Source organism: Rhamphochromis longiceps, linkage group LG14 (genome assembly GCF_057381845.1).
Source record: "Rhamphochromis longiceps isolate RC_006_pf linkage group LG14, R_longiceps_female_GT1.1, whole genome shotgun sequence".
Lineage (NCBI taxonomy): Eukaryota > Metazoa > Chordata > Actinopteri > Cichliformes > Cichlidae > Rhamphochromis > Rhamphochromis longiceps.
Window position 1 is genome coordinate 973,903 of NC_140570.1, and position 13,259 is coordinate 987,161.

At 48.3% G+C, this 13,259-nt stretch overlaps 1 protein-coding gene across 24 annotated transcripts in view; it reads left to right on the forward strand.

Annotated features, from left to right (window-relative positions):
- The window catches only part of phldb1b (pleckstrin homology-like domain, family B, member 1b), a 116,659-nt gene that overhangs the window by 63,621 nt on the left and 39,779 nt on the right, over positions 1-13,259 (forward strand). For 23 of the 24 annotated variants that reach the window (XM_085380105.1, XM_085380111.1, XM_085380120.1 and 20 more), the window contains 2 exons: positions 251-376; positions 6,217-7,709. In XM_085380105.1, the coding sequence (XP_085236231.1) occupies positions 251-376; positions 6,217-7,709 (1,619 nt within the window). Of the gene's footprint in view, positions 1-250; positions 377-3,826; positions 4,008-6,216; positions 7,710-13,259 lie in introns of those variants that run through there. The other variant, XM_085380125.1, reaches the window with a different exon arrangement.

Here is a 13,259-nt window from a genome sequence, read left to right on the forward strand (position 1 = left end):
GATTCTCGACCTGCATGGCGGGTGACGTGGGGGGTGGGCATTTCGGGCAAAAATACTTTACAGTATTCAATGATAACAATGATAACGGTTCTCCAAAGGTTCCCACCCCTGTAGCCCCACCTACCCTAAAACAACTGCACATAATTGTGGCACACCTGTGACCTGCTAGCTTCCCGTGGCAGAGCTACAGGGTACAGGGATGTGATGACTAAGCACAGGTGAAAATGAAATGTATGTGCTTCTGTTCCAGGCTGCATGCTGTGTTTTGGCCAATCAGCCTTCTTTCGCTTCAACCACCCTGAGGAAGCCTTCAGGATGAAGAGTATGATGCCCCAAGGAGGAAGTGTCTCTGCTGGGGACTACAGACTCTGTGCAGGTACTGTGCCGTTATTGTGGGGTTTCCACATACATACGTAGTATATCCTGACTGTTATTACTCGGGAGCACTGACTCCACACCTCGCAAACACAAATCACTTTGAAAAGCTCAGCACTGGCACTTTGTCCAGGAAACAGAAAGACCTCGTTTCCCCCGTAAGAAATCTCATTTTCAGCTCGGCCTGCACGGATGAAAGGAGCAGACGGTAAAAAGGCGGGTGCTGGAGGTGGAGAGGTGTAGTTTACAGGTGGCTGCTTGTACAGCAGTAAACTCCACACAAGGGTGGAGCAAGTGGAGCAGCAGACTTTTCTTTGTGTGTTTGTTGGCTTTTCAAACGTCAGCTGCTCTCAGTTACTTTGGTTGGTGTTTCATTAAAAAGACATTTTATATTTGCAGAGTCATAGATTGGTCAGAGTTCTGTTTGCAGCTCTGTTATCAGACCCTCGTCGTCACTTGGAGGGTCTGTTGGAGCCCAGAGCCTGAGCAGGGCCCAGCTGGGACCGAGCTCACACCATGCATGTTTCATCTCATTCCTCTGTCTCCAGGCAAAGTGTGTGTGTGTGTGTGTGTGTGTGTGTGTGTGTGTGTGTGTGTGTGTGTGTGTGTGTGTGTGTGTCCACAGCTGTAAGTGTACCTTCTCTTGGCAAGCTATACTTCCAGGGATCTGTCACAGCATCTCGTCCCCCGTCCTCCCCCACAGTTGACACGGCGTGCCACCAGGGGATAAGTATAGCACACAGGCACGCTGCCTGCTCTGGACTTCCTGATCCACTAATGAAAGCCTTCCGTTGTTTAGAAACGTACCAATTACGCATTCCTGAGTTGCGTTCAGATGAAGATTGCTTATGCCACTCCCATGATAAACGCAGCATGTCCGCCGTGTCAGCTTGAAAAGACTTGAAAGTGGCACATGTTATCTTTGTGTGTGAACTAGTGTGTGTCAGCTGTGAGTCAGCGTGAGTGTGGTTAGGCTGAATCTCTGCGATGTACAGATGCAGTTTGTGCTCTAGGATCAACAAACTGTAGTCACTTCCTGTCTTTACGATACCTCGGAGCATCTCTCCAGATTCATGGTGCAGGTAGAGTCAGTACAGGTGTGACGGCTGGACAGAGCTGATAGACTGAAGCACCACACGTGGATGTCACGTTCCATCAAGCACATAACGTGTATACCTGTACACAAAAGATGGAGACAGTTTGTGAGTCTGAAATGTGAAGCTGCTGTATGAGTATGAAACCTGCACTCTTTGTAATGACTCACAGACCTACTTGATGTGTGACTTGAGTAAACGGGTAAAGATTCCATTAGAGTAAAATAAAAATGGCCTGCTTTTGTATAGAGCTTTACTCGTCCCTCAGGACCCCAAAGAGCTTTACACATCCAGTCATCCACCCACTCACACACACACTGGTGATGGCAGCTACGTTGTAGCCACAGCCACCCTGGGGCGCACTGACAGAGGCGAGGCTGCCGGACACTGGCGCCACCGGGCCCTCTGACCACCACCAGTAGGCAACGGGTGAAGTGTCTTGCCCAAGGACACAACGACCGAGACTGTCCGAGCCGGGGCTCGAACCGGCAACCTTCCGATTACAAATAGAGGATCAATGAGGTCATGGTGACCTTGTGATTGACATGCCGCCGGCCCATCAGTCTGCAGCTTCCCTTCGTTTCACAGTCAGCGCTGCTCGTTGCTATTTCCTCGTCACAAACTGCTGCAAAACGCCGAGATGGTCAGTGTGGAAATGCTAACAATGGGTGATCCTGCTTCTGTCTTTAGTATACAGTCTGTTTTCCATACACACGTGAATGAAGGAAAAATTACTGATCGAAATCTCTGAGTCTGCTTTAAATCAGTTCTGCTGGTCCAGGGCTCCTGAGGACTTCTGATCTCCCTAACGGGACCATGCTGCCACACATACATGGTAACACTGCAATGAGTCCTGCAGACAGGGGACGTTTGGTGTTGTCAGCAGCCTGGTGGCGCTGGCTGGCATATTAGTTGTTTATGGCCTACTTCTGTGAATCCTAAAACTTGCATCACTTTGTAACGATTGTCTTGCAAAATCAAACCTCATGCAATTCTCCAGAGTCGTGTGCACTTTGCACCACTCTGTCAGTCCGCCCTCCATTTCCTTAGCTGTTTATCAGGTTTGGAGGGGGGTTGGAGCCTGTCCCACGTGGCGCTGGTGGAGAGGACATGTCATCAGTTTCTGTGCAAGACAGAGAGACAGACAGCCACACACTGTCACATCCTCCACTGAAGACCAGCAAAGAGTCACAAATTGCAGCGGCGTCCGTCGCATTTACCTGTCTCGTTTAGTTTCTGCAAGCTTTGCTGGATTTTCATCCAGCTGGCACTTCCTGTATCTCAGTGCGAGGCCAGCAGACGGCTTTGTGGTTCCTTAAAGTGGCTGATGGCTGGGGTTACAGTATCCTTTTCAGAGGCTATTTATAAAGCTCCCAGTTCCAGTGTGCTGTCTCCCATCTCTGTGCCCTCCCTGCCTGGGTTTCCCCTCTGGTCCCTGTTCCCCAGCCTTCTGTATTCTTCCCAGTGAAAGGCCTTTATCTCCCAGTGACTTGGCTGCTGGACAGCTCTGAGGACAAGGCTGAAGGCTGGGGATGCAGTTGTGGTTTTAGATTGGCACTGCTGCATGCTGAATCTCTTTTTTTTCACTATTATGAGATGAAAGCAAGTGCTTATTAATAAAGCACTATTAGGACGTCAAACTGGGGATCTTTTTGCCATTTAACAGGGTAACCGCCACATATTTCCTGCCCCTGTTTTCCATTTCCAAACCCACATTTCCATCCCAGAAGAACCTCTCTGATTTTCCTTTAAATATTTCACCATGCTCGATCAGTGTGAGTGTTTTTATGTGGAAAGATATTCAGACAGACGGTGGATGCACAGGGATATTTGTCATTTCTGACTTTTGTCCCAAAGTTTATCTTTTTGAGGTTGGCCTTGTTTGGGTAAACTAATAAGCTGCATCGCTCTCTCACCGCCATCCCTGGCTTTAACTTTCTCCTCGGTCGCATCTAACCTGCATTATTGACACAGAGAACAGTGACGAACAATAAAATGTGCTGCCGTGACAAACTGCTCGCAAATCTCGCAGTGGTTCATCACTGCGGGCAGGAAAAGCTTCGTTAAGTAAACCACGACACGGTCAGTCATACAAATGTACCTTCAAAATAAAATAAATGCCTGTCACCAGGAGTTCAGAGCGATTTGTTTTTCGTAACTGGGTTTAATTGTAAAACTGCACTTCTAAGGTATTTTATGGACTTTCATATTCAGTTAAAATCGGCCTTAATAGTGAAAATGTTCTCAACAGTGGCACGTTCCCTTGACGCTAATAGAGATTTACTTTGAAAGTCAAGACCGGAAATGCCGTAACCTGACGCCAGCGGTTCGGCGGTCCGCAGCGGTACCCAGCACCCCGGCTGAACTGTCAGCGCGGCGTTGAAGCTCCGTGTCTCTTCGGTGTGTGTGGAGCCAGACACGGCGGAGCTCTGCCACAGCCGCCCTGTCAGCGCTGTCCGGAGGACGTGGCCTCATGTGTGGGTCATATAGCAGGTGAACCGCACTGAAACTGACCGGGGCGCAGTTTTATTCCTTTATGTGAGTAACCCTAGCTCTCCGCGCCTGAGAAAAGTGATGCCAAGCGGTCACACGCCAAACTCCATTAACAATACGTCGATTTTTCATTCGTGCATTTATCTAAGAAGGTGTGCACGTCTTAGAGCAGCGGTACACACTCGAATCAATCACTGTGACTTTGCATCTTTATTCGGATCATATCACATTAATAAACACGACTGTGTGATTTCCTCTAAATACATCTGATCTTCTTTGCTAACAGCATGATACGGCGTTCTTGTCAGGGGGAGAAATGGGTAATGGCAGATGAACCAAGCGTGTGTTTGTTAGCTAGCGCTTCCATATGATGGAATTGGTGCCGAAAAGCAGAGGATGCTCCGTGTGATAAAATATCATGCCGTCATGTTGAAGCCGGCGCTCGTCTTTACCCGCGAACACGCCGGCGTAAATTGCCAGTTTTTAAATGAAGTTTGTCGCGATGCGCTGGAGGCGATGGTCTGTATGCCATGACATCATTGCACGGGCTTTCCCTCAGCAAACGGCCGCCTTTATCCCGTATTGTGTGTTCCTCACATCAGGATCCGTGACGGTCGATGTGACACTAGCATTGTTACTTCACTGCCGTGTTATTTACACGCAGATGCGTTCATATTCAGTTGTGGTGAGGCTGTCACGTGGGCAGAGCTCGGCGTTATTAGAGAAAAAGCAGGCATAGCTGCTGTGGTGTCAGCTGAGCAGGCACAGCTAATGCATTATTTGTGAAGCTTCTGTATTTTAAAGCACTTGCACTGATGGGATTTGCCTCTGTGACACAAAACTGACTCTTTTATTTGCTTCTCAGACACGACAGCTGTTTTATTACCTCTGTGTTTGCACTGATGACGCTACCTTACAATAATCCTCATTTAAGGTGAATAAAACCTGATCTGTGGAGTGCTCCCTGCCTCAGAGCCACGTGGCTGTGTGTTTCTGGTGTTATAATCTACTGTGCTGACATTGGAGGAAGATGATTAAGATGAGATTACCTGGCCTGTGTCCTACGTTTGCTTTCGGGCCATACAGTAATTGGGTTATGTAGGCACATTTTCTCCTATCCAGTGCCGTCTGTGTGTCCTTCCTTCCTTTTTCCCCTCACTACTAATCCCTTCTCTGGCCTTGTACTTACCTGTCTTCCACAGTAGGCTGGAAAATTGACGTTGAATGCATCTTAAATAACAGGTTCGAATTCAGCAGTTTGTGAAGCTCTCTGGGGAGGTGAGGAAGTCTGGCAGTACATGTTTTAAATAGTTTCATTTCAGTGCGGCTGTGAAGAGTTAGGAGGGGCTAAGGCTCGTAGGATGTTTTCGGCACAGTAAGGAACGCTGTGACACAACCGCACAGGAATAATGGAAAGTTATCAGGGTTAAAGACTCTTAAAAGAAAGGCAGTGTCACTGCACTTCTTCTGTTCAGGGGAAAGAGATCATCCAACAGTGTTACTCTCATAGTCATTGAAGGTAGTTGTATTAAAAAGCTCGTTACCCACAGAGGCTTTTTATACTAAAGCTGGTTGGACCGCCCAGAACAAAGATGTGCATCTAACACAGTGACGGGACTGACTGTCCAGCAGGAAACCAATCACAGTCTTTCATATTAGTTTGGAGCTTCATTTCTTCCCGTGTCGTCGCTCCGTGCTGTCAGGTCGGTGCCGGTCAGAGAGCCGAGTGACATCAAGGATGTAGTGATCCTTGATGTCACTCGGCTCTCCCGAGTCATCTCGCTGCCACAGGTTACAGCAGTCCTTGTAAAACCCGCTGAGCTCGAGGGCAAAACTAACCAGAACCTGAAGCCTGTGGAGAGCTGTATGTTTTTTCCTGTTGTCGGTGTACACACGCAAATGAGAGCGTGCTTTTGTTTTTCCTGCCTTGCACTAAAAAAACCAAAACATTGTGCGATGCTAACTGATGGCGATTTGCAATGTCGTAGTCAGCCTTTGAAGGACCCTCATCACTGCTGCTTTGCTGTTTAAGTCGTGCCATGATGCACAGTGTATCCTGAACAGTCTGTTTTTGCTGCTGCTGTTAGAATTATGAAAATGCCGTCGCTGCCCCACTGCAAATGTTTTCTTTGTGTGATATCTAATGAGCCGGGGCATGTGGTGGAGCTGGGGGAGTTATTGAGGTGCAGGATATCGTTGACTCTGTTTGAATACCTGTCTGATGCCCGTTTTATTCTCTCTGCTTTCCCTCTAGACACAGAGAGCTTGGTCAATGGGAATCACCAGCCCAGTGCAGCCCAGTGTCCCCCAGCTCCTGGAGAGAAAGTCCAATCCGAGCACAGCGCTATCGTCAGCTCTATTGAGAGGGACCTCCAGGAGATCATGGATTCTCTAGTCATGGATGACCCTCAGCCTTCTTCATCGGACGCCATGAAGCCTCCCGGAGGCCAGTCCGCAGCTCACTCTCCTCTGTCGCCCATGGTCAACGGAGGGGGCCGGTATCTGTTATCGCCTCCTACCAGCCCAGGGGCCATGTCTGTGGGGTCCAGCTATGAGAACACATCGCCTCCTTTTTCCCCACTGTCCTCCCCCTCAGCAGCCAGCAGTGGAAGCTTTACCAGTCCATCTCCTAGTGGAGGACCCCAGGACCAGAGTTCTTCTCTGCCGCCAGTGCCTGTACGCTCCTCTAGCTACAACTTCACCGCCCAGCCTCCGCCGGTACCCCAGCCACGGACCATACTGCCTAACTTCAGCAGCAGTGGGGTGAGCCAAAAGGTTCAGGAAAGCCCCAGGTTGCCGCGAAAGGTCTTAACGGAGGCTCCTCCAAGCCCCAAGCCAAGCCACACAGGACTGGGCCAAGCTGGGTCTGAGAGCCCTCGGCAGACCCCCCTTCTGTCCTCCAGTGAATCTCTTAGCGGTAGAAACGCTGTGCCAAGTAGCCCCAGGCCCACACCCAAGTTTCCGACCTGTTCATCCCCGTCGCCCTCCAGCCCCAGGACCAAGACTACCACAGTGCTCCAGGAAAGACCTGCCAGCCCCTTCAGAGAGCACGCCCCTCTGGCCGATCGCTCTCTCACTTCCAGCCCCTCCAGGCAGCTTTCTCAACCCACCAGAGCGTTCCAGCCTCCCCTGGACCCCATCGTCCACATAATCCAAGGATCACCTCTCCAGCAGCATCCGCGCTCGTTGCAGCCCCCGGAAAGCCCTCGCTTGGCCCGGAGGAACGTGGAGGTGAACGGGGGCGGTGGAGCAGGCAGCAGTATGAGAGAGTTGCCACCTTTAAGCCCCTCCTTGGCTCGCAGAGGGGTTCCAGTTCTCCCAGGGGCACTTCCGGGCACGGTGAACCCACTGAGGACTCTGGACAGCCCCTCAAATCTGGGCAAGGTTGTTCCAGAGAGCCCCAGACTTCGGCGCAAGTCAGAGGAGCAGACTTGCAGCAGAGGCATCCGAGCTCGCAGCCCATCCCCTACCTCGTTGTTGACGGAGGGCAGCGTCAGGGGTGCAGGGGTACGGAAAGCGAGCTTTGGGAATTCCTTGTCGCCTGCTTACAGTCTGGGCTCGTTGCCGGGTTCCTCTCCTGTAGCCAGCCCAAGGACCCACAGAAAGATGTCTGCAGGGAGACCGCACCCCGGTATGAGGGAGAGGAAGAACAGCATCACAGAGATCAGCGACAACGAGGACGATCTGCTGGAGTACCACCGACGACAGAGAGAGGAGAGGCTCCGCGAGCAGGAGATGGAGAGGCTGGTGAGTCGGGACCGTACCTCAGCGGGGATGTGCCGTTGTTACTCAGCGGTCTTTAAAAAAACAGCTTATGGATGCGCCGTGTCAGCTGATCAGTGTTTTCTTCCAGCTGAGTTGTTGCTGATAATCCTGACAGATCCTTTTACGGTTTTCATCTCGTAATCCTCTTTTTTAATTCAGTAGCTTTAATTCATGGAGAAGACTTTTCAAAGGCCTAAAGTCACAAACTGTGATGACAGACGCACTGTATTAATGAACTCGTTAGCTCATCAGCTGATGGTGTAACACTGGGCCTGCATTAAACCTCTACAGGCTGAACAAACCAGCTCACTTGTTTCATATGAATTTCCTGAACAGTCTAATTTCCGTGGTCCTTGCAGACGTGGAGATGAGTGAGCAGTAGTAACTGTTAGAGGTTCAGTGTCTCCCCGCTGGGCTTAAGACTGTGTCAGGCATTTTCATTACTTTATTAACTAATTATTCGTTCCAGAGAACAGTCTAGAGATTCATGAATGATTGGTGTCAAACTTTTACAGCACAGATCTGATCTTCCCAGTGAGAGAGAAAGTGGCTGAAGCTCTTTCATGAGTGTGATTATCAGCAGAGGAGGTGCTGCAGATACTCTCGGCTATCTTTAATGTGTGTGTCCTGCAGGAGGAGCACGGTGCACCGATTGCACGGTCTGCGTGTTTGCTTGCAAACTGTCTGCAGCCTGGCCTTTGGCTGTCCAGACTGCTGCTGACATGCGGTCTCTCTCGGGGGGCTCACGGGGCGCCGTAGCAACCGCATTGTTTGTTGTTTCCTAAACTGAGCAGAGGGGGCCGAGGGAGCGCCGTAGACATCTTGAACTTGTCTGCCGCTCTGAATGGAAATCGTCCTTAAAAAGCCTTTGTGTGTGTTTGTGCCTGCGTGAGAAGGCGTGTAATTACAGACGGGTATTTTTTATAAGCTAAAGACAGAGTGACATCGACCGAGTAGGATGGCCTGAGACGACGTGCCCTCTGTCTGCGTGCCAGGTCACATCCTGTACCTCCCACTGAGACACGGGGGCAGCATCAGATCTGCACACTGAGACTGTTTAAACCTCTACAGGCTCAGAGGTCCTGCAGAGCGCACCACGGCAGGTTCTGGTTAGTTACGCCAACATGTCTCCCTACGACAATCAAGTGTTTGTTTGGGGTGAAACTGCATTTTAAAAATATCAAAATAATAGTAAAATATTTTTTACTGTATATATCCATGAAAGGCTCTGGTGCTGTTAGGCTGCTCATCCATCTTTGAGCGGTCAGGTAGGATTCACTGTGTGAGCCAACAGTGCCGCTGTTTTAAACATGTACGTCTGAAGTTTAGTTTCAGTACGAAGACCTCATTAAAATAACTGAGGCTGCGTCCACGCTGGCCCGGATAGATGTGAAAACGATGCTTCCGCTCGGCGTCCACACTGTCGTTTTGTCCTTTTCACAGAGTTGTGCGTCCACATTGAAACGGCCCAAAACGCTCACGTTCCAGTCCTGCACATGCGTGAAACGCAAGAAGATTGGGCCGGTCTCATTCCTGTCTGCTGCTCTTTGAAACTTCGGCAAAATGTTGAGGAAAAGCAGCGAGCTTTTTACATGGACTAACAACGAGGTGGAGTTGTTGCTGCGAGTAACACAAAAGTACAAAGGTGCAAAAGCCAGGGAGAATACTAGGGCTGACAAACCTGAGAGCAAACAAAACAACTGCAGTATAATACCCTTCACTATCTTAGTTTAATTGGTCACATGACTGCATCACATGACTAAAATGTGTCATTGTTTTCAAAAAGTCTCAGTTTTCGCTGTCCACACTGACACGAAAGCACCGTTTTAAATGTGTCTGCTTTGGAGAGCGTTTTCAAAACGCTGCGTTTTTGTCCTGAGCAGCGGGGGGCTGCTCAACCCGAGTCTGGACCCGAGTCTGGACCCGAGTCTGGACCCGAGTCTGGACCCGAGTCTGGACCCGAATGAATAAACATGGCAGGCCAACCAACAGTTTGTAAGGAGCAAAGGGACTATAGTGTAAGGACTGGGAGTGGATTTATCCACAGTAGCGTGTAGATGGTGCTGCTGTGCCCGTGGTGACCATATCTGATCTAGAGTCCGTTTCGAGTGCTCTATAACTTGGGCTTTTATTCACAGCGAGTATTGATACGCTCATGGATCTGACGTGTCAGCCATCTTTGATATGGTCATGTGACAGAAAATGTGAAAATGCACATTATACCTTTGGAAAAGTGGATACACGAACACATACATGAACAGAAATGCATGTAAACAAATGCAAATATGCCTAATATATACTAAAAGAGAAGAGAGCCATACTGTCTATGAGCCCCACCCACCTTCTGTTTGTGAGTGCCGACCAATCAGGAGAAAGCTAGCTTACAGCTGCAGATGTATAAAGCATATGTCATAGTGTAAATGATGCACACTTGCCCTGGTGTTTATTAAAACACAGGAGGACGATGAGACTGCAGTTGTCACCACACAAGAGCAGGATGAAATCACCAGTGTTGGGTAAGTTACTTTAAAATAGTAACTTAGTTACATTACTAGTTACTTCTCTCAAAAGTAACTCAGTTACTTCAAGTTACTCGTTACTTTCAGAGTAACTAGTTACTAGGGAAAGTAACTTTGGTTTAACTCAGAATTCTCTTGTTAATGTGTTGCTTCCATAACTTTGCCAGTCTTCTAGCTTGCCTACATGTTAACACTATCCTGCCACAAGTGCACTGTGCCACCTACCAACAGAAAGGAAAAGATAATGTGCACATTTCCACGAGAGAAATCCCACGCCTGGTTCTATCCTAGCTTTTTACATCCAACACAAAAACTGCAGTCGTGTTGCTTTGATTGTACTCAGAACTCGGAAATTCTGCTTCTGAATAAGAAGATGTAGGTAACACCAGACTGCAGATGAGCTGCATACAGGGCTGGACTGGGACAGAAAATCGTCCCGGGCATTTTGACTAGAGACCGGCCGCCATTATAGGAAAAATCATAAAGCCTTTGAATGAAGATAAACGCTGTTGTGACAGTGATGTTCACTGTTCTGATGGTATATATGCATCAATCTATCAATCGTTTGTTGTAAGATTCAGATAATTATTTTTTAAAAGTGAGACATTTTAAATGAGAATAAGAAAGTATTTCTTTGTGCCCCCCTTTCCGTTTTAATGCCCTACCTGCCCCCCTGGCAACACTTTGCTAGACCCGCCCCTGCACAGTTACCAGCTGTCAGCTACTTAGAAAAGGATCCTGGTGTTATTTGTCTCTCAGAAACAGTTCATAACTTCAGCTCATTCATGTCACCTAAAAGGTAAACCTGTTTCTCCATCACCTGTTCAGCTCTGATGATCCAGTAAGGACGTCTCCTGGTTTCATCTTCATGTTTCCCTCTCACCACATATCCAAACCCACATCATGACCAGCAGGTTTACAGCTGTGGCTCCAGCAAACATCAGCTGATACTAGAAATTAATATTAAATAAATTCTAACAACAGCTGATCAAGCTTAAACGTGCTGCTGTTGTTTACCGCGACATCCGCTGGTTTCCTCTTTCTGGAGCAAAGTGGGCGATAAACAAACAAGAGAGAAAAGCCGATCAGCTGATCATTGATCAGTTTCATGACTGAAGTAGAAACAGGAGAGGATGAGAGAAGAAGAGGCAGCTGTGCAGCGTAAACACAGAATAACTCCAGCTTTGTGTCTTTTTCATTGTAGCTGAAGTCCGGGACAAACTGTTCCTTTTCACCTCAATAAGAAACGCGTAATATTTTCTCTGAATACCAGACGATTCTGTTTTTTACGGGACGGTTGGCAACTCTAATAATTAACCTACGAACAAAATAAAGTTCAACATCAGTAACATAGCACCACCCAGCTGTATAGAAACTCCGTCAAGCTAGCTAGCACGCAGTACGAGTTATTGTAACTGACTGTAAAAAGTCAGCATAACAAAAATAAACTCCACCTAAACTTGGTTCATATCTGACCCAGAGAGACTGCAGGTCATAACTTCTTACCTGAGGTTCAGTTCACACTTGGACCGGCGGCCGCCTCGGGTCTCTCCTCCTGCCTCCCTTTCCTTCATCCACCTGCTGCCTCCACCACTTGCTAATGTTACTGAATCTGTGGAAGCTCCGCGATGCCACCACACGAAGTAACGAGTAACGAGCCTATCTAAATCCCAGTAACGAGTAACGCGTTCCTGATTTTGGCATAATAACTAGTTACCGTGCTCGTTACCACAATAATAACGTAGTTACTGTAACACGTTACTTAATAACGCGTTAGTCCCAACACTGGAAATCACTGATCAGAGACATGAATGTTAGAGACTCGTCGCCTCTCTGAGACATGAAAACTGTCCAAAGGATGAAAAAAATCAAATTCACGTTGTTCACGTCTCTGTTACCAACCTGCTGACCTTCACACACCACGGTCAGACACTCCTTATGTTTTCTACAACCTTTACCTTGTGCAACTTCCAGACACACAGACAATATTGACATTAGATATGGGCTCACGGCTCGTAGCGTATGAGGGCGAGCACATAACCGAGTCGTGTAAATAAGGCCTTCAGGAGGCTAACAGAGGCTCTCTGACAGGCTGAATTCCTCAGCAGCTCGTTATGTTGTTGCATTTGTTGAACTCGGTGAGGAGGCAGGGCGTGGAGCTGCAGGGCCTGTAATTAGTCACAGTCGACTCACTGTCATGACAGATTGTTCTTGCCCGTGAGCGTGTGTTTCAAAGCCTTTCACACACAGCCTCCTCTCATTCACACAACTGGTTACCCAAAAGCAAAGTTATGTGAACAGTGAGCCTGCACAGTGTGTTCAGGAGAAAGCAGCCTTATTGTGAAACCAACAGGAGCACACAGCTCAGAGGCTGCTGGGAGACTGCAGCTGCGATTCATAGTGTGGCTGCGTACATGCAGGAGACTTTCACACTTATGTGGCTCTGAAGTCATTTTAATGTGGAAGCAGTTGAACCAGGAAGGAATCATCTCTGGAGACCTGTCAGATACTTGAAAAGGACCTCAGTCCACTAACACTAGGAAAACTAGTGCAGACCATCAAACATGTTTATGTCTTTAATAATAATGACTAACATATTGAATTTCAGTGGAGCTCTTTCACCCAACTCTCTCAAACCTTTGGTCACAGTTGGTGTACACAGGTAGAAGACAGGCTCCAGGTGACTCTAAGTTTCCCTGTTGAATGTAATGAAGACCATGAGACGTAGCTGAAGGTAGGGCTGGGCCATATCACACCTTTCATTGTAATACTGGTATAATGTTGTAGAATATGGGTAACACGCGCATGCGCAGTGCCTTTGTTTGCATACGCACATGGCGGCGACGCAGAATAAGAAGAATAAGAAGGGCGAACGCGGATCGTTGAATGAGACGGATGAACCAGAACTGGTTTGTGAAAATGCTGCAGCTTCACTGGTGTGGAACTGGTTTGGCTTTCGTCCGTCAGATACACAACAAAGCACATTTTTTGGTAGAGGATGCGAGCAGACCGT